Here is a 24,982-nt window from a genome sequence, read left to right as displayed (position 1 = left end):
AAACGATTTGCAGTGAGAGATAAGATGGTTTTTGGTTTTTTAGAGAGAGAAAATGAGAAGATGAAATGAAACGTTTATGTTCGGCTATGAGAGAGTAAAAGGCATGCGTCTGACTTTATGGGACTGCTTCCTCTTTTTGGGCGGGAAAGATTTCGAAAATTTGGGCCAGGACGCTATAGTCTTTTCTTTTTATAAATGTGGGTAGTGGGGTAATTTTACTAAGTGGGTTTTTTTCTCATTATTATTTACCACTGGGCCAGATCCTCTCTTGACTCCAACATTTTGGGCCTTATAATAAACGCCTCCATTTTGAAAAGCTCTCTGAACTTTTGTAAATCTCTGATAATACTAACCAGAGGCCATATCTTTCTCACTCACAGGCCACTAATTACTCTCTCGCTCGCACTGCCTTCTCTCCGTCTCTCTCTCTCTCTCTCTAACCCATTGCCGATATCTGCGACACAAGTTGATTCAATTCAACCAGTACTGAACCTAAACTGAAATTTTGGGGGTGCTAATATGTTATTCATTTCTAAATCGATTAGTTCAAAACCCTAACTTTAAGATTTTGGGGTGTTTTTTCTTTCCCAAATTGAACCTTACCCAAAACCAAAATTTGAAATTCTCATTAAGAGAGAGAAGACATAGAGAGAGGAGAGAGAAATGTCGGGGTCTAGAGTACTGTGCAACTCGCAGAACGGTCTCTGGTTCTTATCTCCATTTTCTTCTTCCTTGAAATCCAAAGGCAACTATTTCGCTAATGGCAGCAGCAGCAGCAGCAGAACAACAATCTTTTATCGTCGTTCCTCGCCATCATCTAAATCGCCGGCGGCGTTATTCTGTAGTTGCAGAAGTCAGCTCCAGAACGACGATGCTGATCGAGGACAGTCAGTCACTCCTGAACCCTTCGTTCTCACTACTCCTCTTTATTACGTAAATGCCCCTCCTCACATGGGAAGCGCCTATACCACCATTGCTGCTGATGCTATTGCTCGCTTTCAGGTTCCCCTAAACTCTCTCTCTCCCTCTCCCTAAAATTTAAATTTCATTTAACACCTATGATGTCTAATCTCTCTTTGAGCTTAATTAGACCCGTAATCTTTAGTTAATTCAAGCTCTTCCAAGTAGCACCCAGATGTTGGTTTTTATTTGTTACTGCTTAATCGTAAACTTCACCCACCCGGGTGGTTTCCTTATTCATTCACTAGGAGAAATGGGTTAACTTATATCACTATATATTGATTTTATGGTGACACACTAAGTCCACTTGCTGATCATTGTTATTGTTTTTCGTTATGTCAGAGGCTGTTGGGGAAGAAGGTTATATTCGTCACGGGAACGGATGAACACGGGGAGAAGATAGCCACAGCAGCTACTGCCAGTGGTTCCAGTCCAAGTGAACACTGCAACACTATTTCACAAGCTTACAAGATGCTTTGGAAAGATGTATGTTGTTGAATTTGGTTACTTTCACTATGAGAAATGATTAAACTTATGTTGTACTATTTCTTGTTTGAATATGAACTAATATGTAGTGGTGTTTGGTTTTACCTTCTGGGCTGCAGCTAGACATAGCATACGATAAATTCATTCGAACAACTGATCCAAGTCATGAAACAATTGTAAAGGAATTTTACTCCAGAGTTCTTGCCAGTGGTGACATCTATCGGGCTGATTATGAGGGCCTTTATTGCGTCAACTGTGAGGAGTATAAGGTAAACCTTCATTCAGAATTTCAGATGCAAACACTCGGGGTATGATTGATCATTGATTATATAATAACTTAGGAGAAACATGTCGATGATTCGAATTCATTTTCAGCCCATTAACCCTAAATGTTTAGTCACTTAGACTCTTAGATGGTAATCGTTTGATCTTACTGCTCAATTTTAGTTTGTCCCTTTCATATGCTAATATGTTGATGGCTTGTTCAATTTTTTTTAGAAAATCATCTTTAGTGACACTTCGTCATCAAGGATTTACTTTTGTTTTTTAGATATTCTTTTCGTTCCGTAGTTGATGGAATTTTCCTTCATTTATGTGCAGGACGAGAAGGAATTACTCAAGGACAATTGTTGCCCTATGCACCTAAAGCCTTGTGTTCCACGCAAGGAGGATAACTATTTCTTTGCGTTATCCAAGTATCAAAAGTCACTAGAGGAGATTTTGGCACGTAATCCAGATTTTGTGCAGCCTTCTTTCCGTTTAAATGAGGTGAGGTTGCTAAAATTTGTCTTTCTTAAACTTTTGCAACGATTATTAATGAAGATAATCTGAGAATGGGTGCATCCACCTTCTTGTATTTGTTCAGGTGCAAAGTTGGATTAAGAGTGGCCTGAGAGATTTTTCAATCTCACGGGCTTCTGTGGATTGGGGTATTCCCGTGCCCAACGACCAAAGACAAACTATATACGTCTGGTTTGATGCTTTATTGGGGTAGGAAGCTCTCTCTCTCTCTCTCTCTCTCATATGTTCTACTTCTCGTTCATATCTGACCTTATATTGGAGTATCTGGCCATCTGCATTTTTTTCTCACCTTTCAAAATGTTTAGTCTCATGTCTGATGCTGCCCTAATTTTAGTTTCTTCGGCCACGTCTTACACTCTGTATGTTAGCAGTTAAATGTAATATGGATCAATGTAATTGTAAATCATGTGGAATCATCGGCATCATGTCTTTATGTACGTAATCTTTTTGGGGGCCATCCAACTCATATATTATACTAGTTAGTGTTTGTATCCTGTTTTATCTTTACTCATTGTTTACCTATTCCTTCTTGTTGCTGGTTAGGTATATATCAGCACTATCACCAGAGAAGGACACCCCCACTTTACAGAGTGCAGTTTCATCAGGTTGGCCTGCTTCATTACACTTAATCGGCAAGGTAAATGTCTTGCCGTCTTGGTTCTTTGCTTTTATGAACATTATAGTTTGTGCTTCTTAATTCGCAAGCTCTATGAATCATTTTCCCTTTTGCTTTCCCTTCCTTCATCTCATTGATTCTCAATAGAATAATACCTCTGCATCTTGTGATGTTTCAATTGTCCTTCCCCAGGATATCTTACGGTTTCATGCAGTTTATTGGCCAGCTATGTTGATGTCTGCTGGACTAGACCTGCCTAAGGTGGTTTTTGGTCATGGATTCTTGACTAAGGTACAATTCTCTTTCCTAAGCAATGTCTTTGCCATACTTCAGATGTACTTTCTTTTTGAAAAAAATGACTCGCTTCAAACATGGGAACTCTTATAAGCTCTACATAAAGAATTTGGTTTTGCCTTTTTATATCCCCATACACCCACACACACACACACAGAATGCCTTGTAAACAGGTGATGAATGTGAATAATAGCATTCTTAGGTACCATAGGACTTGAAAATGTTACCGACTAATTGCAGATTCCCAAGTGCAACGTTCTGATATTATATCTCATAATCTTATTTTCATTTCATGCAGCAATGCTTTTTATTTTGAAATTTTAGGATGGCATGAAAATGGGAAAGTCACTTGGTAATACACTCGAACCAAAGGATTTGGTGCTCAGATTTGGATCTGATGCAGTTAGATACTTCTTCATCAGGGAAGTGGAACTTGGAAATGATGGAGATTACTCGGAGGAGCGTTTCATCAATATAGTCAATGCTCATCTTGCCAACACAGTCGGTATAACATTCGACATTGTTTCGTGACTCAATTGGATAAAGTACTGAACAGTCGTATATGTGTTTCGTTCATCCTAACCATTCCATCGGACATTTTTCTGTACTTTTAACTTCCCCATTTAATACTCAAAAGAACCCACTGAATTCTATGGTCCATGTCAGGTAGACACCTAGAGTCCTGTCTATAAATTTACTGAATCGCAAAGTATATTCATAAACCATGTACTACACGTGGAATGTGCAACGTAAACCACAAAAGAGCCTGTATTAGTTTGGAAGTTTGTTATCAAATTATTAATTGTTTAACCATACATTGTGCAGGAAATCTTCTAAACCGTACACTTGGACTTCTAAAGAAAAATTGTAAATCGACCTTGATCGTTGATTCGGATACAGCAGTCGAAGGAAATGAATTCAAAGATACTGTGGAGAAGTTGGTAAAAATCATTTGCTGTTTAACTTCAACCCCCGTTAGATAGCTGATACATGATTACTGCTATAGAATCCATTTTTATGAGTCCATATTGGTATTTGTTCTGTGAGATCTCATAGTTAGGAGATGATACGTGAATCTGACCTTTAGCACCTAGAAGATGGTCGTAGAAGATCGAGTTAGAATCATTTTGTTCTTTTAAGGGTCTACTTATCAAGCAGATTATCGTCATTAGATTCCTATGAACACGATAAACAAAATAGCGACAATTTTATGCAGCAAAACTTTGGGAATTGCTTACTTTTGGTATGTAGTCTCTCTCTGAGATTGATCTATGATCCACTGCTCTGAGAAACTTGTTGTCATTCCGTAGGTGGATAAAGCGAAGGACCACTACGAGAAACTCTCACTATCTTTAGCTTGTGAAGCTATACTAGAGATTGGTAATGCAGGAAACATGTATATGGATGAGCGAGCGCCGTGGTCTCTATTCAAGAAAGGCGGTGCTTCTTCTGAAGCTGCTGCGAAGGTTTCTCTCTTAACCTATGTTTTTTCATTTCGACAGAGATTTGACCAAAAAAGACAATTGGATCTCAATTTTTTTTTCTAGTCCAATTAAAAGTTCATATTGGCGTTTGATGTCTTTTTTTTCCACAGGACCTGGTAATAATTTTGGAAGCAATGAGAATTATAGCTGTTGCGTTGTCTCCGGTCACCCCAAGCTTATGTTTAAGGATATATACACAGCTTGGTTACTCAAGAGATCAGTTTGAAACGATTACTTGGGTATGTCTTTCTATCTCTTTGGAACTTTGATGTTACAAAATTTCTTCTTTATCTTGGTTTAGTGATAAACTGACAGTTTGAGTTATATTTGCAGAGTGAAACAAGCTGGGGTGGACTGAAAGAGGGTCAGGTTATGGCCCAACCTGCTCCCATATTTGCAAGGATCGAAAATAAAACAGAAGGGGAGGAAGATGGAGGTGAAACAGCGACGAAGAAGACTCCAAAAGGAAAGGCACAAAAACCTCAGAATCAAGTAGCTGTAGAAGCTTAGAGGGTCTTTGTTTTCTCATTTGACTTAATAAGTGCAAATGGCATTCTTTTTTAGAAAATTTATTAGTGGAAGCTATTTATTTTTGTTATCACTTAAAAGTGATACTTAAAATGAATAATATCCGATTTTACGTCAATGCATAATTAATTGTGTTTCATTGGTCTTTGCTACTTCTGGTCAGCACTTTTTTCTGATAGATGAAACTGTATTTAGATTCAATTTCAACATCAATATTTTTGAGGATTTTAAAGGTAATGTTATTTTTATGAAGAATTAGAAGGCGTAAAAATAATCAGTTTCTACTATGACGAGGCATATGGCGAATTCAAGTGCTGAAAAGTCGGAAAATCTGTCTGAATTGCTTTCTGCATCTAAACACCATTTAAACATCAACCCAATACTAAGATGCCAATATTATATTGGAATCTTGGACAAGAAAATAAAGGGAAAAAAGAAAAGAACAAAACTGAACAAAAAGGAGATGCATTTTGTAAGGAGTTTTCCAGACGTTGAGAACAGATCGAGTAATTCCTAATACAACATTCTAGTAATAACCTCGGTTCCAGATACAGTTACAATACACATTCCGTTAAATTTCAGTAAATACATATATTCCTGAGTTAGTCATCATAATTAAACTAACACTTCATTACGGTTAGCCTAAGTCAGCAAAAAGCACTCAGATGTAGCTAGTGGTTCCAAATTTGAAAGTAATCACTTCTTTTTCAAATTCAGACAACAAAAGTGACTCACCAAGTAACACAAAAGCTGTTCCCACACTGATGAACTAAGTAATAGCAAAGTCATATGAGTTTCCTTTTTGTTTTCCGAGTCGCTGATTCACTACCTGCAACAGAATAACACTCTGATTTATCATTACGGGAGATGACAGTCAAGTGATTCGGGGAATCAGACACATATTAAATCATCAAAATAAATGAATATAAGTAGCTAAGGCTTTAGTTAATGGTAAGAATGAGAGGAAACCTGTTGAAGATTCTAAAAGAGGCAGTCCATTCTGAATTCCAGTGATCCGTCCATCCTGCAGTCAGTATAGGTCCAATCTTTTTAATAAAATACAAGACACTTTAATCTATAGACTACAATAAGCATTTGAAACTAAGATCCTTTGAGAGCGGCACAATTGGCAAAATATCCTAGGTTCACATTCTCACCACTCGCTCAAACTGGATGAAGAAACTTATATATATATTACAAATTTTGGGTTTCTAGTCCAAAAATCTACCCCTAAACACACATTTAGTCCACCCTAATATTAATATAAGATTTTAAGCCAAAATAATAATTATAATGGATATTTAGTCCAACTTAGTTAAAGTATGTTTATATGTCAAGATTAAAGTGTTTTTCTGTTTATTGATTCTTGTTTTGTTTCATAAATTACCTGTTATTTATTGTTAAAGTTTCATACTTTATTTCATTTTTTTCATACTTTATTTCATTTTTTTTTATATGTGTTATACATAACACATTATGTATCAACAATGTTTCTTCAAAACGGAAAAGGACTAAAAACCTATTTTTTGAGAAGATTGGACCTTAAACCCTTTTTGAACTTTATTTTGGACTTAAAACCCATGGACCCTATATATTATATAGATGGTTTACTAGGATTTCAGTTTCATTCACTCGTTTGCTAACCAGGAATCCCTGGATTCTGAACTGGAACACGAATTCAACCCTTTATTTGCAAGCAAAATAAATGACTCTTACAATTAAGACTACTGAATGTACTTCTCTCGGTTGCGTTTTAGGATAGTTGGTTTTACTTGTCAGGTTTGAGTTTTCTTCTAATGAGGGTTTTGGTTGGTACACTTGGCTCTGAAGCTTTCCACACAACATTCATGATTCCTATACATTAATACTCTGAGGATTAGCGGGTCATGTTTCCTTAAATAGAGGTTTCTAACATATTCATGATTCCTATACATTAATACTCCCGCACATATTTCCAACATAAATGTGATACAATTGTGCATATTCTGTAGAGCAGTCAAAACAAAGTACTTGAAACATTAACATACCCGATCATAAACCACTTGTTGGTTGCGCCAGAAATCTAGTGGAGGTACAAGCAATCTCCCTGCAAAATACCCATTAGAAGAGAGAATGCCAGTGGAATAGATATCAAGCTCAGATAAGTTGGTAGGAGGGAAAAAGTTTACAATAATGAAACAACCAAGTTACCAGATCTAGAATGTCCATAACTGGTATGCTCTGGGGTAACTAAGCCGAGGTCCACCCTTCTAGCTGGAGTAGTGGGTGAAGGAGTAAACTAGACAAAAGAAGAAAGTTATATGTAACACAAGAATAAAACAAGCAAAAACCATAGAGAAATGAAATTTTATGCACCAAACTAGAGAAAACATAGTTTGAATGTGAGACCTACCACTTTCCTCTTTCTGTTCCTTCCTGGTGTTTTGTTATTTTCACATTTTTCTTGATCCTCCAATTGTTCACCAGCCTGCTCCACATCACTAAGACTAAGAGAGGATCTGAAGGATTTACCTTGCTCACCGCTCCCTGAACAATCAACATCACTTCTGGAACTTGCATTTGTTACTGCACCAATAATTACAGAAGAAAGCAAGTGATTCGTCTGGGGTGACTCTTCACCAGTATAATAACTGCAACTAATATTTGCTGATGTTTCACCTTTACAGTTACCAATGGTCTTACTGAAGTCCTTCTTTTTGAAATACGTCTTACTGAAGTCCTTCTGACTACTCGTTGAAATTCCTAACCCGACAGATGGGCTATTGAGGTCAACTGTAAGAATCATATTGACCTCTGACGGATTAGCATCATTTACATCAATAGGCACTGAGAGTTTCTTTAAAGAATCATCCTCAACTTTGATCTCATTGCATTTTCTTAACTTCGAAGAACAGTTAGAAAGGACTTGGTTAGGCAACATAGACCCATGCTTTTCAACACTGGCATCAGAACTAACATTAGGTAAGCTTGATGTACCTCCACCACCAATTGTCCCATGAAGGAGAGATACCTTGTCAGCCTCACACTCCTGAGGTACTAAAGAGCATAACGTTGTACATTTATTTTTCAAACTGCCAACCTTTCTCTTCTTACCCTGCCTTTTGTCGTCGGATTTTTTAGGAAGTCCTGATAACCTTATACCTACTTTTTCTGCAGGAACACCATTACCAACAATAGAACGGGAAAGTTTCACACTAAGACCTGCTAAATCATCCAAGGCAGGATCGCAGTTTTTCAGCTCTTTCAAAGAGTGTCCGGTGATTTGTTTTGAAATATTTAGGACATTTGCAGTTCCACCATATCCTTTATCAATCGAAGTTTCATTAGTTGCAAGCGCCTGAATGTTGGATGACCTAGAAACTTTCACTTCCGCATTGGGAAAACTCTCTTCCAAAATGTTGCTTCCAGGCTCATCACAAACATCATCGTTGAGGCCATCTTGTTTATTTGATAGCAAATAACCTTCATTTCGCGAAGTTTCTTCAACTTTTCCGTCATTTTCCTTGTCAATCGGAGCATCCATAGATTTAAGCAGCTCGGCATCAGATGACTTCACAACTCCTCGGTTCACTTCCAGTACAAGAATATCATCAGTACAATCATCAAGCTCATCGCAACTGTGACAAACGAGGTTATCATGCATATTCGACACTGATCTAACTTCGTGTTTCATAGTCTCGTCAGCAGTTACATGTAAAACATAGTCATGACTTTCATGATTCCACTCACTATTAAGGTGAAGCTCATCAGCAAAATTAACTACTTCCTGTTTTATATAGCTACTTTTTAGAACGTTGCTTTGGTGCTCATAACAAATTTCAAGACAGAGGTTATCATGCATATTCAACACTGATCTAACTTCGCGTTTCATAGTCTCGTCAGCAGTTACATGTAAAACATAGTCATGACTTTCAGGATTCCACTCACTATTAATGTGAAGCTCATCAGCAAAATTACCTACTTCCTGTTTTATATGGCTACTTTTTAGAACATTGCTTTGTTGCTCATAACAAACTTCAAGAGAGAGGTTATCTGTTTTATTTATTACGATTTTGCCTTCATTTTCCATACCTTCTTCATCTATTACATGTAAAAGACCCTCATCACCATCATAATTCAGCTCACTCTTGCATTTCACCTTACAAGGAGTTCTATCATGTGAGGAATCCCCCATTACAGTAGGACGAGAGCTTAGTATATCAGCACTTGGATTTTCCAAATCATGATGAATGCATTCTTCAAGTTCATCAACATGACTGCTTTCTATTAACATATGATTTCCAGATACATCAGGGATGGAAGTTAAGTGATCCAGTGTTGTTATCGATGCTATTCCACCTATGCATTGGTGTACAGTTGGAAGCATAGTCAACTCATGTAAGCCATAAACACTTGATGGAACATTACCACAAACTAAGGTTTCTTCAAAAAGTTTATCAACATAACTCTCCCAGTAGTAAGGAAACCCAAGCAGGAAATCATTGCACACCTGCTCGTAGACGTAACAAGAATTACTAACTGCACTTTGGAAAATGAATAAAAATAACAACTAATAACTAATCGGGACTCTAGAAAATAAAATTTCCAACTTGCAGTGATAGCTCTAGCGTTCTCTTATAGGTCTCTCTTATAGGCTATTCCAAGGTTCACCCAGGCGTGTTATTACATTGTAAAATTGTAATAAACACATTCACGATGGAGAGGACCTGCATCCGTATATCTTCATTCTCTGGTCTTATTGGGTGAATACATCAGAACTAACTATCTGGGTAGACATCAATTCGTGGATCAAAACACTAACTTCTTATGATATCAAATTATAACGATACATCAGTCAAAAACTGTTTACACTGTTTTAAGTTTCGAAGCTAATAAGACACTAGACCATGTGACACTCATGGAGATGAAACAGAAGATGGTTTCTCGTGACAATGTTTTCTTTACCAAATTGATGATCTTTGATAAAAACAAAACATTGTAGACATAGACACATAGTAATCCATCATGCATTGATTACAATAATACAATCAACCATGATCCAGTCACCCTTGATTTCCAGTTACAATATGATGTATTTTATACTAACTATAGAAACACAAAGCTTTTCGAGTCTATTTATAAAAAGATCCAGTGATAAATTTTCGCGAATCTTTTCCTAAATCATCGTTTAGAAGTTTAAATCCTATGGTTAGATTAGGATTACTCCCACTAACTACACACCCCTGATTTTCTCTACTATGACTCACCTCATCAATAACTACCAAAACCATCGACAATTACCCAATACATCTCTCTTCCAAAATATCGCAGGAAAAACCACACAAACTTGAGAAAAAATTTAGTGGAACATAAAATGAAACTTAACATAGGAGAGAAAAAAAATACCAACCTTGAAGGAAAACCCATTCTCCATAGTTCGGAATTTGTTGATGGATCTCTTAAGAATGATAGTGATCCCATCAGCTGTCTGAAGAGTGAAGATATCATATCTCTTGATAATTGGAGTAGAGGAGAAGACTCTAACTGTACGTTGCCTGTGACATATAAGCAGGAATTTAAACATCACGGCAAAATGCAAAAACCTGCTTGTTTAGCTGTCCTAAATCTCCAACACTGAAAATAGAGAAAACTGCAAGTAATTGACAATTGAACCTTAAATCAAGGAAGAATAAAATTGACTACCCAGAGAAAAAATGGTTCATCATTGTCTCAACATTAAAATACGTCGCTAAAACGTCAAGCAATAGGCAAATAGAGGAACCACCCCACCATCACTACACCACTACCACCCCCACCGGCCACCACTACAACCACCACCAGCCCACACCCACCACTACAACCACCACCTTGATTTGGTTCTGCTGATTATCTATAAAAGGATTTCAAGATTTTAAACTTTAGGGTTTTTCACTTTATTAAGTTGCTTGATGATTTACTAGCATGCAAAGTTTACCCTTTCCTATTCATCAACACAAAAATCTGACACATAAAAATCAAGACTTTAACCAATCTAAATAAAAATCCTATTTTTACTAAATAAACTTACTCTCTTGTCAGTCCTTCAACTGCTAATCTTTTCCCATTAATTTCTTTTTCAGCTTTAATCAACCACCAATCTTGCAAACAAACCTTTCAAAACAACAAAAACAAGAAGGTGAAGATTTAGTAAACAAGTAGAGAACAAGGTTAAAAGACAGAGTTTTATGGGTACATAAAGTTAGGGAGAGACGGTATTGAGATAAGAGGATGAACAAGTGTTGTAGATATTGATGTCTTCGTCATCTATCCATGATATTGAGGTCGACGCCATGAGAGATTCAAAGAGGGGAGGATTGAAGGGATCAACCAACGGCATGAGTGTTCTCTAGGGTTTTCTGCATTTTCGTGTAAAAGAAATGGAAAGTAGGAAGTTCAGAAGGTACAGTTGGCGTTTTTCCCATTTCCATTAAATGGGTTTAACTTTTAGGCGGGAAATAATCACTTTCATCGCCCCCCCTGACTATGGGCGCCATGGAAAACGTCCAACATTATTTTGGGCATACCACAAACATGATAACGAGCCATAGTTGAACTTTTGACGGCAACTTAGTTGGACTTCAAGACCGTTTTGTAAGGATTTAAATTTGACGGTTATCGTGCATATCGCATCTTGTTAATATATCAGTACCATTGTAATGACTATAATCAATTTTCAAAGGGAAAAATGATAAAATTTAAATTAAGAAGACGATTATTTTAGAGAATTTTTGTTCGAAAAATAAAAATATCTCTCTGTTTGACTACTATCCGAGTCAAATCTCGACAGGAGTGTAGTCGGGCAGAGCATCATGATCGTTCAAAAAACATTGGCAAAGTTGAGGTCAACTCAGGAATTGTGGAGATCTCTCTGTTTGACTACTATCCGAGTCAAATCTCAGCGGGAGTGTAGTCGGGCAGAGCATCATGATTGTTCAAAGAACTTTGGCAAAGTTAAGGTCAACTCAGGAATTGTGGAGAAAAAAATAATCAAAAATAATTAACTTAAAAAATCTATATGATAAAACAGAAGGGAAAACGTTGACTGGGACAAACACTCTTTTTTAATAAAGGATATTGTCAAGAATCCCTTCTCAAAATTTAAAATATAGTCCTTCGTAGAGATAAAGTTACATATTTAAAAAATAATAATCGTATCCTTCTTAGAAATAAAATAACTAATTTAAGGAAAAAAATAAAAATAAATAAATTTCAAGAGTTAAACAAAGAAATTAAAATCTCTCTCTCTCTCTCTCAATAAAATAATAGTTAATTTAAAGAAAAGGAAACATAAAAAAAATAATACAAACAAATGAAGGTATCCAGAATATAACAATAAAATTTCGTCATATTTGATTGGTACAACTGTCGGTGGCCTAGGGCACGGGATATACACTAGTAGTTACTAATTGGGATGGGAAGAGTGATGGATTGGCAATTTGGGAGTACTAGTTGGCGACTTTTTGCTCGGTCATGGGGTTGTTCATAGTTATGTCTGGCATTGGCTAGAATCTGATGTGGTTCGCCACATCAGACATCCTATTGTTTTTTGACGAAAAACAACTAAAATGGGACTTTTATTTTCTTGTTAAGGATACTTTTATTTTCTTGTTAATCATTACTATGAAATGATCCAAATACAAAATAACGTGGTACTAGAACTAGTTCCACACGAGACAAGTCCAGCAACCACATGAACTTCACATCAGGGCCGTGCAGTGGGGGGTGCGGGCCGTGCGCCCGCACAGAGCCCCCACCACAAAGGGCCTCTTTTCAAGTTTTTGGCCATTTATTAAACCTATTAAAACGGGAAGGTTATAAGATTAGCATGAGTTGTGAAGTAGCTCAGCTGGTGCACCGTTCATCTCTTGGGCTAGAGGTCTTGGGTTCAAGTGCTAGCACCTTCTCTTAATTTTTTTTGGAAGAGGCCACATTGAAATTTCTCATTCTTTCTATCATATGAATTTCGATCCAAACTCTCATTATCATTCATAACTAAACTATAATTTAAATTATGTGAGATGAAAATGTTAGCTACAACCCTGACATACACAAAAGTAACTGAATGCGCAAAAATAATAAGATTTTACGTTTGCTTATACAAGGGGGCCAACTAAAAATTTTGGCACGGGGCCCCTGGATTCTCAGGCACGGCCCTGCTTCACATATCTAAAAAGGACATGGATTAGAAACGCCACATATACGAGAACGAAAATGTCTAATTTCTTTTTTTGAGTTTGAAAGAGATTTACCACAAACATTACTTATTTCACTGCGCCCCTTGCTACAAATATGCCTAAGTTGGAGTTATAACTCAGAAGTGATGGGCCTATGTGTGCTTCAAACTTTTCCTTGGAACCTTTAAATAATAAAGTGTTCATTCTCCAATCACCAACAGTGACTGTAGTTTAGTGGTAAGAATTCCACGTTGTGGCCGTGGAGACCTGGGCTCGAATCCCAGCAGCCACACTCTATTTTTTCTTTTTCCCTTTTTTTTGGTATAAAAAGTTTCTTTCCCACTCTAAAACAAGGAGACTTTCTTCCCGCCAAGGAAACCAACGGCCATGTTTCTCTCCCTCTCCATAACAACCCCATCTCATCATCATCATCATCATCATCTCTCCCACTCCAATCCCACCAAAACAAAAAACCCTAATACCACTTCATCAAATCCCCTCAATCTCAAAACCACTCCCCACTTCCTCCAACAATCTTCCAATCTTTCACAAATCAAACAACTTCACGCTAATCTTATCAAAACTGGTCTCCCACAAAACCAACTTCTCTCTCCATATGCTCGAAACCATCTCCCTGACTCCATAGATTCCGCTCTCATCCTCTTCTCCCGATCTCCAAATCCAACCACTTTCGTGCGAAACAACATTATTAAACACCTTGCTCAAACCCTAAATCCTGAAAAAGCTTTCCTTTTCTTTTTGTCTACTCACCAAGATGGTTTACTACCTAATAATTACACATTTCCTGTTGTCCTTAAGGCTTGTTCTCGGTTTTATGGAATTCAGGAAGGTAAACAAATTCATACCCATGTTCTAAAAACTGGGTTTCAATCCGATATCCATGTTGGTAATACTTTGATTCATTTGTATTGTATTTGTGGTGTTGTTGATAGTGCAAGGAAAGTGTTTGATAAAATGTCTGAGAGAGATATTGTGACATGGAATTCAATGATTACTGGTTATACTCAAAATGGGTTTTCAGAGGAAGCTATTAATATATTTAGAGATATGCAAGTTAATGGGTTTGATCCTGATGATGTAACAATGGTTTGTGTTCTTTCGGCTTGTGCTCATGCCGGTGCACTTGAACTTGGGAAGTGGGTTCATTCTTATCTTGATAGAAACAACTTAGATCATAGAATTAGTGTTAAAACAGCTCTTATAGATATGTATTCTAAATGTGGGCTGATCGAAAGAGCATTAGAAATCTTTGAGAAGATACCCGATAAGAATCTTGTGTGCTGGACGGCGATAATCAATGGGTTGGCCATCAATGGCCATGGAAGGAAAGCTATTGATCTCTTTAATCTTATGTTGAAATCTAATGTTAGGCCAGATGATATCACACTGATTACTGTCCTCTCTGCTTGTAGTCATAGTGGTTTACTAGAAGAAGGTCGGAAGTTATTCCGTGATTTGAGAAGAAGATATGGGATTAAACCTCAGTTGGAGCATTACGGATGCATGGTTGATCTTTTGGGTCGTCATGGTTTAATAGAAGAAGCTTATGATTTGATCAAGAAGATGCCTTTGCCGCCTAATGCAGTTATATGGAGAACCCTTTTAGGAGCTTGTAATGTACATAAGAAGGTAGAATTGGGTGAATTGGTTTTAAATAAGATCCTTGAGTTGGAACCTTGTCACCATGGAGATTTTGTTCTATTATCGAACTTATATGCGTCAATGGGCAGGTGGGAGGATGTTGAGAATATAAGAAAGATGATGAAGAAGAAGAAATTATCGAAGATTCCTGGGTGCAGTACTATTGAAATTGAAAACAAAATATACTCGTTTGTCGTGGAAGATAAATCTCATCGGCATTCAAGGGAGATTCACAGGACTTTGGATCAAATAACTGAGAAAATAAAAGTAGCTGGTTATGTGCCAGATACTAGTAAAGTACTGATCAAGTTGGAGGAGGAAGAGGAGAAAGAGCGTTCGCTTGTTCATCATAGCGAGAAAGTAGCAGTGGCATTCGGTCTTATCAAGACGACTCCTGGGACACCTCTGCGAATAGTAAAAAATCTTCGTATTTGTGATGATTGTCATTCTGCAATGAAGTTTATTTCAAAGATCTATGAGAGAGAGATCACTCTAAGGGATCGAAATCGGTTCCATCATTTTAGGGGAGGGTCTTGTTCTTGTGGAGATTACTGGTAAGATGACTAAGGACATCAAGTTAATCTTGAAGCTAATGCAAGCATTTTCACCGATACGGGCGTGAGCTGTGCTAGAAGGAGACCTGGCCTAACCAACCCATTCAACTATGTGGTTAGTTTTCTGGATTGCTAATGGTAATGGATATCTGAAATATGGTAGTCAATTACAATGAGGTCTAAATTCAGGAAGTCACCTTGATATCAGTTGACCTCTAAGATAAACAGTCCCGATCGAAATAAAAGGATCTTTGCCTTTTTTGTAGTTGACTAGGATGATGCAAAATAGTATATTATTTTATACGTCAGATAAATATAGTACGTAAGCTTAAAGCAACCATCTTTATCAGATTCTTTTCCTCGTGTATTTTTTTAAGTTTATGGAATGAATCTCGGCAGCTTTTGTGCGTGGATTAAGCTTTCGGTTCCTTATCTTCTCTATATATAATATAGTACTAATTTTTTTTCGAGATTCCATAGGCTAATGATGTCCTTACTGCTCTTGATTCATTGGGCAAAATAAGGGTATATCTTATCTTGTGAAGAAAGAACGATAGGTGAAGGCTCGTTGAGAATACGTACTAGTTAAGCTAAGTGTGCTTTCATATTATTCTTATTCGCAAGTAAAAGAAGTAAAAGTTCGAACAGTTAAAGAAAGAGAAACCAAATACTTGAGCGAGAGGCTAAAAGCCGACACTCTCTTCCTTGACATAGTTCACACTTTTTTGGTGTTCCTCAAACATGCTCGGAAATTTGTTTATGAAGTAATTTATTATAAAAAGTTTCTTAATACAACCAAGATCGATAGGCTTAAATTTTTTGAGGAAAACCTCTTCAAATTATCTAATTTTAATAGTTCATTTATCTATACAAAGCATTCATTTTAGCATAAACCTCACACAAGTTTACATGGCTTGAAGGATTCTCCGATTGAACAAGTTCTTTGACACTCTTCTCTATCTCTCTTGTTTCTTTCATCAAACCATCAATACAAAATCCGAAAGCAATCAAAGAAAGAGCCACTTGGATCTTAATCTCTTCCTCTCCTTCGCAAACATCCACTTCATCAACCACTTCTTTTGAGTTTTGAACAAAAGAGTTTAGAAGCTTTTCCATCTCACCTTCATTTTCACTAATCAAAACCCTAAACCCATTTTCACTTCTTGATGATTTCCCCATCTCAATGTCATAAGAGATGTCTTTTTTTCTTAGATCATTATCTAGTTTTTGTAAGGACTTGATCAAGGTGACTTCTTGAAAACATTTTAATGAAGGAACAACCATATTTTGAAAAAGAGTTAGTTCCCCACCTATTTTTTCCTGGAGATCAATCCAAGAAACCCCAAAATTGTGAGATTCTTGGACTAAATACTCCATTGACTTAGTAGCAAAAAGCAAGAGATCCACCATTTTTGTTAAGGACCCAATTAACTTACCATAGCAAGTACCATTAAAAGGTAGGAACCAAAAGTTAGGTTCCACTTCAGCTTCTGCAATGAATTTACTTAGTGCATTCACATTTGTTCTTAGCTTCTTTTCCTTCTCTTTGAACTCTATCGAACAAATATTCGACTTGGTCTTTCTCTCACCAATAGTGTTTATCAATTCTATGGTTTCGTTAAGTGCCCCTATGCTTTGGGATAACTTAACCTTTGCCATTGTTGACGCTCTTGTGGGTTGCAGAAGAAGGTCAACCATGATTGAGCAAGTTAGCCCAATGAAGGCTTCTACGATTCGTATAATGGCGAATTGGCCCGGAGGGCCATAATTCTTCCTACCCAAGATTATTAGTGCGGCAACAACTGCTGATATCGCCCCGGCTTGATCGTACATTCGACTTCTCCTCAAGAAGGTTGTGAGTATGATCCAAGGAAGAAGAGATAAGAATCTAAGTTCTAAGAGTTTTGGGAAAAGAAAGCAAACTATTACTCCATAAATGGTTCCTAAAACTGTTCCTTGAGCTTTAATATTTGCTATCTTGAATGTTGCTTCTCTACCACCAGCCATGCTAACTCCAACTGTTAGTCCTGCCCAAAACCCACTTTCTTTGCTAAACATCATTCCAAAAAGCACAGCAAGTCCTAATGAAAGCGAACTTTTCGCAGCAAAAACTAGCCTGTCGAAACTAATTCTCATGAGCAAGTCTCTCAAGATTGATTTTATAGTAAATCCTTGATTGGGGGTCTCATTGATCATAGTCTTTTGGTTGTTGTCTGGAGTTGTTCGATCCGAGCGAGTCATGCTCGATTCGTCATGGAGGAGTTTCATGCAAAATAGGAAGAAAAAAGATGGTAGATCATTTTGGGTAGTAGGGAAATGGGTTTGAAGGGTTTGGAGGAAAACTTTGTTATCAACTTGAACATCTCCTTTAGGAGTTTCAGAAACAGTTGATGAATCACCAGGAGAAGAGAACTCAGTTTGCTTCAATGTTGAAGTTATGTTATCTTGCAAAGTGACTATAACATTTTTGAGTTCTTCATCTACAACTTTAACAGGAAATGAAGAAGAAGAAGTAAGAGCTATTTCAATCCCTTTTAAGGGTATTTGCAAAGCTTGTAATCTATCACTTGGTTTCATGTCATATTGTTTTGCTAATCTGGTTAAAGGCCTCTCCCATTTCATGCTTTCCTGTTCAAAACAAGAGTGTTTATCATTAGAAATGGAAACAAATACCTTGACCGAATTCAGCCGTAGTTGTCGACTGAGGTCAAAATTCAATTAACGATATACCCGTTAGTCCAAGTATTCCCTTAGTGGTCAAAGTTATTCACAAAAAATTGATGAAGTGGAGTATGTACCTGCTTGATTTTGATATCTTGGAAGAGAGAAGTTCCTGTTTTGGCCAAGGACTTAGCCTGTGAAATTGATGAAGACTCTGATGTCTTGTTTTGAGCACAAAAGGCATTCACAAAAAGATTCAGCCTCTCTGATATATTCTCATTGAATAACATGCACTTCTTTTTTACCTATAAAAAAAAAACAATATATACATCCCAAAAATGTTAAAACAAATTTACTAGCCACACCCACTATATACGTCTCATCAACTTTTCCGTCTGAAATGACTATTCTTTTCAGGGTTACTGACGTAATCATTCAGTCGTTTAACGTTCAAGTTCTGTAGTAATATTATGTACTTAGGGGAGTCGGACGCTCCCCGAGATTACCGTAGAAAAATAATAATAATAACTGAAAGTAATTAAAGAGATAGTAAAAAACACGAAGTTTGAATGAATTACCTCAAAACATGCTAGTCGAGGGTAAGGAAAAACCAAAGCCAAAACTGCAGCTAAAGCACCAACAGCAGTACTAGCTGCTACATGAGCCGGGTGCGAAAATAATCCTGTATGCACTCCATCAATAGATGTTACAGCATACAATATTACGATTTGACCCAGGGCGACTCGCTTACATATCAGATGAGTTGACTCGGGCAATGTAATAAGAAACGTTGTGAGAATCACGGCAATAACACTTGCACTAACTGAGAACCGATCCGGTCCAATAAGCCACCGGCTTAAGATAGCAGGCACCACCCCTTGAATGGTTGCATAAAAAACATACCAACAACCACGAATTGTATCGCCTAATGACGCTTCTGTTACTACTAGGATAACCGTCACGTATGCTAAAGCTGGAAATGCTATCTCTCGTTGTAGAACGGCGGGTCCGAAAAGTGTGATTGCACCGACTATCCCACATGCCAACGCCGTTCTAAAAGCCGAACTTAAACGCGAATGCCATATATCTTTTGTTCGACTAGTTTTTTTTGTTACTGGTGGTGGTGGTGCCGGCGGTGTTGGTGGTGGTGGTGTTGACCTTGACGGTGGTGGCGGTGGTGGTGGTGGTGGTACTATGAATGAAGACATTATATTTTTGAAGAGAATAGATGAAGGAAATGAGAAGAAGAAATTGATGAGGTATAAACAATGGTGGTTTGGGTTATCAGTTTACAAAGCTAAGAGGGGGTTTTATAGTATAGTATTTAGAGAGGAAATCTTTAAGTGGGACCTTACAAAATTAAATGTAATATAGTATTTATCTATTTTATTTGGAGGAAAAATTTCAGTTGTATAATCAAATTAAGATCTCACGTTTCTCTAAATAATATATTAGTAGATAATTATGAGTACTAATTTATAATTAAGCAGCTTCGAGCTGTGGAGCTAGCCAACCAATTGTGTAACATAACACAAAAGGGAAGCTAAGAGGGCTCCCAATTGATTTTAAGTTAAGATCTCTATTTGGTTTTGTCCTATATTTGATAGAATAGTGATAGTGGATTTTAAGAGTTACAAATGATACGATAGAATAAACACGTATTGTAATAAAAATAACTGTAAGGGCACGGATCTATATGGTAAAACATCTCATTTGTAAAATGCTACTAAATTAATTTTAATCGGACCGAACTGATATTTAAGGAATCAGACCCCCTTACATATTAGTTTCTTCACATCCTTAGAGTATTTCTGCAAAACTCAACTAACTCAATTAGTTTTATTAAACTTAACGACTAACAAACATAATACATAATATTAGGTTTTAAGGAACTCATCAAACAAAAATACACTATATTGAAGCACGTTTTCAACGCAAAATTCCAAATCTTTGGCAAGAAAAAGAGACAAATCTTTCTGACATAAAACAAAAAAAATGAATGGCTAAGAGGATTCCGTGGCGGTTCAGGAATTTAGCAGGTGGTGGTGGTGGTGGTGGTGGTGGAAGAAATTTGGTCGAAAGAGGCGGGGTGTGGCCGAGAGGAATTCAGGGTGGGGAGAAAGGGAAAGAAATTAGGTTGGGTTGGTTGTTTTTAATTTTGTTTTCAATTTTATGAAGAAATGATGATTATGGCTATTGGAAAAGCTTTTGCTAGAAATACTCTATTTATACACTCAGCCTTAACTAATTAAGTTCGAGGAGTATCTCATGGCTGATTATTCTTGAGATTGCAATCACAAGATTATGGGTACTAATAAAGTCAGATCTAAATGACACATATCTCTTCGATGTTATGTTAGATTGTAATCACTACTTTAGAAAATTTGACTAAGATCTGAATTTTCTTTCCCAAAGAATCATTCAAAACAAACGATTTAGATTTGAATTTGTCTTATTGCACTAAATTTATTCCTATATAGCTACTCCTTGTAAAAAAAGAAATAGTATTATGACATTTCAATTTAACAACGGGTGCATTTATTTTTTCTTTCATAGTTATGGGAAGAGAAAATGACATGGTTGTCCAACTAGTAGACAATCTTATCAATCAAATTTACCCAATATAGTAAAAATCTATGGAAAATAAAATCCATTTATGTTTGACATTTTGTTTCATTTAACTTACACAAATATAGTTAATAATTTTATTTGATTTTTAGTACATCACTTACACATGTTTCTCTCTTCACCGTTAACTTGTACAAGGTATGAGTGTTAAGTTCTATTTTGACAGCGATCTGATAGATTTTGTAATACAATTATTTTGTTTTTTTAGCGTCTTCTACGGAAAGCCGGCGTATGATCACATATATTATAATTTATACTATACATATACATAATATTTTTTATAATATGGCAATGAGAAGAAAATGAGTAGGCAAGAAAAATGAGTATGATTGATGTCTCTTTATAACTAACCTTACTACAAAACAAATTTTTAGATCTAAATCTTAATAATAAAACATAAAAACAAGATCTAGTATCCTTAGATGGTTTACTAGGGTCAAAATCTAGTATTCTTAAATGATCATACATATACTGAAGTCAGAATTCTAGTTTTGCAGTAAATAAGAATGCAATTTGTAATTGTGAAACTCATGTAAAATGTTGGGGAAACATATTGAATTTTGTACTCCCCTAAACTCTAGGGAATTCTTTAACAAAAAAAAAAAAAAAACTCTAGGGAATTTTAAATAGATACAATAGGCAAACACATGTATTTACATAATCTGTAACTCCTCTTCTAAACTCTTAAAATTATGATATGCCCCTCGGTTACAAAATTATGTATTTGAAGTCCGGTCAGTCGTCAAATATTCTACAACAATCCCAAATAAATCTTCTCTTCTTAATAGTAAGCCCTAGAGTTAGTGTAAAACTTGTTTAAGCAGTGATTCAACAACCAATTAAGCCATCAAGAAAGACTAAAATCTCAAGCCAAGCCATACAAAAGGACCATTATTTCTTTATACTAATTTTTTCTAGAGACATTCAAATCAAACATAATTAGGGGTAAAGATGATATGAAATTAGGGGGGGAAACAAAGTAAGAAGATGAAATTAAAAGTGGGTTTCATTATAGATATCCACCAAAAAAGAAATTAAGGATTACTTTTATATTTGTTCCTTTTTTCCGTCCGGCCGGGAATGTACTTGGGAAGTAAGTTTTATTGTTCCTTGAGGAGAAGGAAGGGTCAAGTCAAGTAGGGTAAGATGTGGGATTATAATGATGATGATGTTTTGTTCTTCCTTTCTAGTGAGAGAAAGTAGTTAAAGTAAAGGTGATCACCATTACTACTTCCTTTAGCTTATGCTTGCCTAAGGTTGTGTTTGTGGGTGCACCACCAACTTGGATGACCAAGCTGACATCTATAAACTGTGTAAGCTCCCTAAGAGAAATGGTTTTTTCTTTCTATTTTTTTAGTCTTGGGCCAATTACAAGTAAAGATTTCATTAGGAGCCGTTACTTATTAGTTTCCTAATCAAATTAAAAAAAAACCTAATAATTATTTTTGATAAGTGTATTCCTTTCATGTTTTGAGTATGGCCGGAGAGAATTTTCATCGTTAGAATTATTTTCAAATGTTTTTGTTTCACCTAAGCTATCTACATACTAATGTCTTATTTTCGTTACTAAAACCCGTGGGAGCAAACATATATACAATTACTAAAAACAAGGTGGGTTTGGAGTATACTATATTTTAGAGATGACTTTAAATCTCTTCAACATTAAAATTGATGTATAGTAGTTATGTATGTGATTCCAACTCCTTAAAGAACAATAAGTTTATCTCCCAACTCTCCAAAGCAGCAACCCATAAAGGAGAAATGGAAAGATTAGGGTCAGTCTTGGGTCTAGACGACCTAGGCCGCCTGGGGCCCCCAAATTTCGGAGGTCCGAATTATATAATTTATCTATAGATAGTATTACTAAATGTGTTTTTTTATGGTCCGTTTGGACAACAGAATTGGTAGAGCAACTAGTTGGAGAACCTAAGGTCTAAGGTTCGACTCCTGTGAGATGCTTCACTTGTTAAGCAAATTTTTCCTTTTAAAAGGGGCACTAAAAGAACAAAGACATCAAACAACAAAGCCTATACAATTTCTAATTTCAAACCGTACTAATATGTTACTTAGTGAGATAATGTTAAATACACCTTAACTAAGAAGAACTTTAAAAGACAACAAACAAAGACAACCATGATAAAGAAAAAGACTAATATGTGGTGTGGGAGCGCCGTCGATACATTCGCCTAGGCCCCAAGAGTCAGAGCAGGTACTGGAAAAGATTTATATTATTCTAAGACCCACCTGGTAAGTTGTTAGCCATGAGCCATTTGATTTGTTGGGCAAAATTTGGAGGCATAAAACCAGAATTGTATCTAATTAACAAAAGAAAAAGTAACCAAAATAGTGCAGCCCATAAGTTTGGTGCGGCTGGTTTAGCCTAATACTTAAATATTTTAGCGTGGCAACTCAGTTCATGATGACAGTAAATACTGTAGTAAGCCGTGGTCATAAGGGGGGAAAGCGTACACCTTAAACATGACATTGGATTCCTTATAAGTATCGCCATTTTTAGGAGCGAAGTATTTTCGATCTAATGTTGTAGTATCCTACCAGCCAAAGACAGTGGATATTGTCCATGATCAACAGCCCTCGCAAGGTCTGGGGTTTTGTTTTACTGTTGAAGCTTTTGATATCCAAAGATATTTACATCTCAACTACAGGTCCGTCTGGACACTCACCTAATCGATATCGAATAAGTAGGATGTCCCTAAAGTTCCAATTACATGTAAGTCAAAATTTAAAGGTGTTTTACTTTTTTTCACCACTAGTAATTTAATATTTGAATCGAAAATCAGTACAAGTAGGTCGTGGCTGAGAGACGTCTTTATGTCTATTTAAGATACGAAAGTGGAATGTGAGATCATATGTTTGTATCCAAATGGTGTAGTATTAGCATTTCCCACTCAAGAGATTAGTCCAGTCTTGAGATGAGTTCACTAAAAAAAACTGATTTTCTTATTTTATATTTTCCAAACTACATTCATTCATTGGGTCGTAGCAAAGGACACTACTTTCTAAGCTTAATTTAGCATCTAATTAATAATTGTAGAGATATACTCCAGAATGGTTCGAATTTGACTATGCCATTGTTAATCTTATAATCTAACGACTATAAATGATGATTATTAAGACACCCCTCGAGACAAGGAATTCGATTGCAAGTATTAAAAAGAAGAAGAGGAAACTGGGTGGTGATGCAATCCATTTTATGGAGCACTAGTTGCTGTGTTTGATTATTATATGAGGGAAAATAAGGAAGTGATTAAGTTAGGTTTTCCCTTCATTCCTTTACCAAAGAACTAATTTGGCCACCCACCAAACACCACAATTAAAAGAAGACTAGGTCGAGGGAGTCTTTAATGGCGTAATCAAACTTGTAATGATAATAATAGTAAGAAGAAACAAATTACTAGCTTTTATACTTCTTGCTTGATGTTTAATCTCTGCGGGGTTTTGAAATTTAATCGTCTGAAATAAACTTTGATAACGGTGAGAAATTCCAATTCAATAATGGTGTGTTTGGTTGCAGGATTCCTGAGTAGGATTCCTATCAAAAGTGGAATTTGGTAGGAATCATGAATCTTTGGTCTGTTTGGTTACCAAGAATCCATAGGACTCTTGAATCCTAAGGATTCCTAATTCCAAAATTTGTATTGGACCAAAATCTCACCCTACCCCCTATGATTTGATAGGATTTTGGATTAATAAACCTAAATTCCAAACTTAAAATCAACAAAAAGTATTTCCCTATACAAAATCATTATTTTTTTCAAAGATCATATTTTTTCTAAAGACGTTTAAAGATACTCAAATAATAATAAATCATAGGATTCTTAGTTGCCAAACAAGCCAAAAAATATTACTTGGATTCATGAATCCGTGAAATCATGAATCCCAAGGACTCATGATCCCGCCATCCAAACACACCATAAATCTTTTTATTGTAAACAATGTCATTTTAGTTGGAGACGAAATGTGCTGCTCTCCATAAAGATTTAAGCATATTTTTCTAGTGACGCGTTTTAAATTTGTGAGACTCTGAAGTGCTAAAGTGCACAATATCACTAACAAGTCCTCAAGGCTGGTCTGCACAATCCTACAACAATATGTTAT

General features: G+C 36.3%; 3 protein-coding genes, 1 non-coding gene and 1 pseudogene across 10 annotated transcripts; 3 read left to right on the top strand and 2 right to left on the bottom strand.

Annotated features, from left to right (window-relative positions):
• Positions 1-305: 305 nt before the first annotated feature.
• OVA1 (methionyl-tRNA synthetase / methionine-tRNA ligase / MetRS (cpMetRS)) lies at positions 306-5,308 on the top strand. The gene is made up of 12 exons (XM_086637905.1): positions 306-1,002; positions 1,303-1,446; positions 1,566-1,715; positions 2,047-2,214; positions 2,312-2,436; positions 2,791-2,884; positions 3,056-3,154; positions 3,482-3,662; positions 3,983-4,098; positions 4,468-4,623; positions 4,752-4,880; positions 4,975-5,308. The coding sequence occupies exons 1-12, from the start codon at positions 664-666 to the stop codon at positions 5,149-5,151; spliced, it is 1,878 nt and encodes a 625-aa protein (XP_086494031.1). The 5' UTR covers positions 306-663; the 3' UTR covers positions 5,152-5,308.
• A 310-nt stretch (positions 5,309-5,618) lies between these two features.
• On the bottom strand, positions 5,619-11,714 carry LOC147546210 (uncharacterized). 6 transcript variants are annotated; one of them, XM_086637903.1, is made up of 10 exons: positions 11,399-11,611; positions 11,216-11,298; positions 10,559-10,703; positions 9,127-9,658; positions 7,828-8,928; positions 7,562-7,734; positions 7,360-7,447; positions 7,197-7,255; positions 6,139-6,193; positions 5,619-5,998 (listed from the first exon to the last, which is right to left on the bottom strand). In XM_086637903.1, exons 1-10 carry the CDS (start codon positions 11,522-11,524, stop codon positions 5,955-5,957), a joined length of 2,406 nt encoding a protein of 801 aa, XP_086494029.1. In that variant the 5' UTR covers positions 11,525-11,611; the 3' UTR covers positions 5,619-5,954. The 6 variants fall into 6 exon arrangements, with proteins under 6 accessions (XP_086494029.1, XP_086494028.1, XP_086494026.1 ...); XM_086637902.1 differs by having other exon boundaries at positions 7,562-8,928; positions 11,399-11,698; XM_086637900.1 differs by having other exon boundaries at positions 7,828-9,658; positions 11,399-11,620.
• Positions 11,715-13,581: 1,867 nt separating this feature from the next.
• On the top strand, positions 13,582-13,653 carry TRNAH-GUG (transfer RNA histidin (anticodon GUG)). The gene has a single exon. It is a non-coding gene; the product is annotated as a tRNA-His (tRNA).
• LOC147546208 (pentatricopeptide repeat-containing protein At4g21065 pseudogene) lies at positions 13,637-15,994 on the top strand (annotated as a pseudogene). Its single transcript, XR_015223778.1, has one exon. The product of XR_015223778.1 is annotated as a pentatricopeptide repeat-containing protein At4g21065 pseudogene (transcript).
• A 335-nt stretch (positions 15,995-16,329) lies between these two features.
• Positions 16,330-19,585, bottom strand: LOC147546207 (uncharacterized). Its single transcript, XM_086636627.1, has 3 exons — positions 18,817-19,585; positions 18,376-18,543; positions 16,330-18,205 (listed from the first exon to the last, which is right to left on the bottom strand). The coding sequence occupies exons 1-3, from the start codon at positions 19,444-19,446 to the stop codon at positions 16,439-16,441; spliced, it is 2,565 nt and encodes an 854-aa protein (XP_086492753.1). The 5' UTR covers positions 19,447-19,585; the 3' UTR covers positions 16,330-16,438.
• Between the last annotated feature and the right edge of the window lie 5,397 nt (positions 19,586-24,982).

Source organism: Eschscholzia californica, unplaced genomic scaffold (genome assembly GCF_041429995.1).
Source record: "Eschscholzia californica isolate CP2 unplaced genomic scaffold, dmEscCali1.0.p SCAF_4, whole genome shotgun sequence".
Classification (NCBI taxonomy): Eukaryota; Viridiplantae; Streptophyta; class Magnoliopsida; order Ranunculales; family Papaveraceae; genus Eschscholzia; species Eschscholzia californica.
This window is presented reverse-complemented; position numbering and strand designations above follow the sequence as displayed.

Coding starts and splice junctions, on each gene's coding strand:
- OVA1 (XM_086637905.1), top strand. CDS start 664: ATGTCGGGGTCTAGAGTACTGTGCAACTCGCAGAACGGTCTCTGGTTC. Junction 1,003..1,302: donor ATGCTATTGCTCGCTTTCAG/GTTCCCCTAAAC, acceptor TCGTTATGTCAG/AGGCTGTTGGGGAAGAAGGT. Junction 3,155..3,481: donor GTCATGGATTCTTGACTAAG/GTACAATTCTCT, acceptor TTGAAATTTTAG/GATGGCATGAAAATGGGAAA.
- LOC147546207 (XM_086636627.1), bottom strand. CDS start 19,446: ATGTCTTCATTCATAGTACCACCACCACCACCACCGCCACCACCGTCA. Junction 18,544..18,816: donor CTCGACTAGCATGTTTTGAG/GTAATTCATTCA, acceptor TTTTTTTTATAG/GTAAAAAAGAAGTGCATGTT. Junction 18,206..18,375: donor AAGATATCAAAATCAAGCAG/GTACATACTCCA, acceptor TGTTTTGAACAG/GAAAGCATGAAATGGGAGAG.
- LOC147546210 (XM_086637899.1), bottom strand. CDS start 11,524: ATGCCGTTGGTTGATCCCTTCAATCCTCCCCTCTTTGAATCTCTCATG. Junction 10,704..11,215: donor GTTGAAGGACTGACAAGAGA/GTAAGTTTATTT, acceptor TATATGTCACAG/GCAACGTACAGTTAGAGTCT. Junction 7,448..7,561: donor GGAACAGAAAGAGGAAAGTG/GTAGGTCTCACA, acceptor TCTTTTGTCTAG/TTTACTCCTTCACCCACTAC.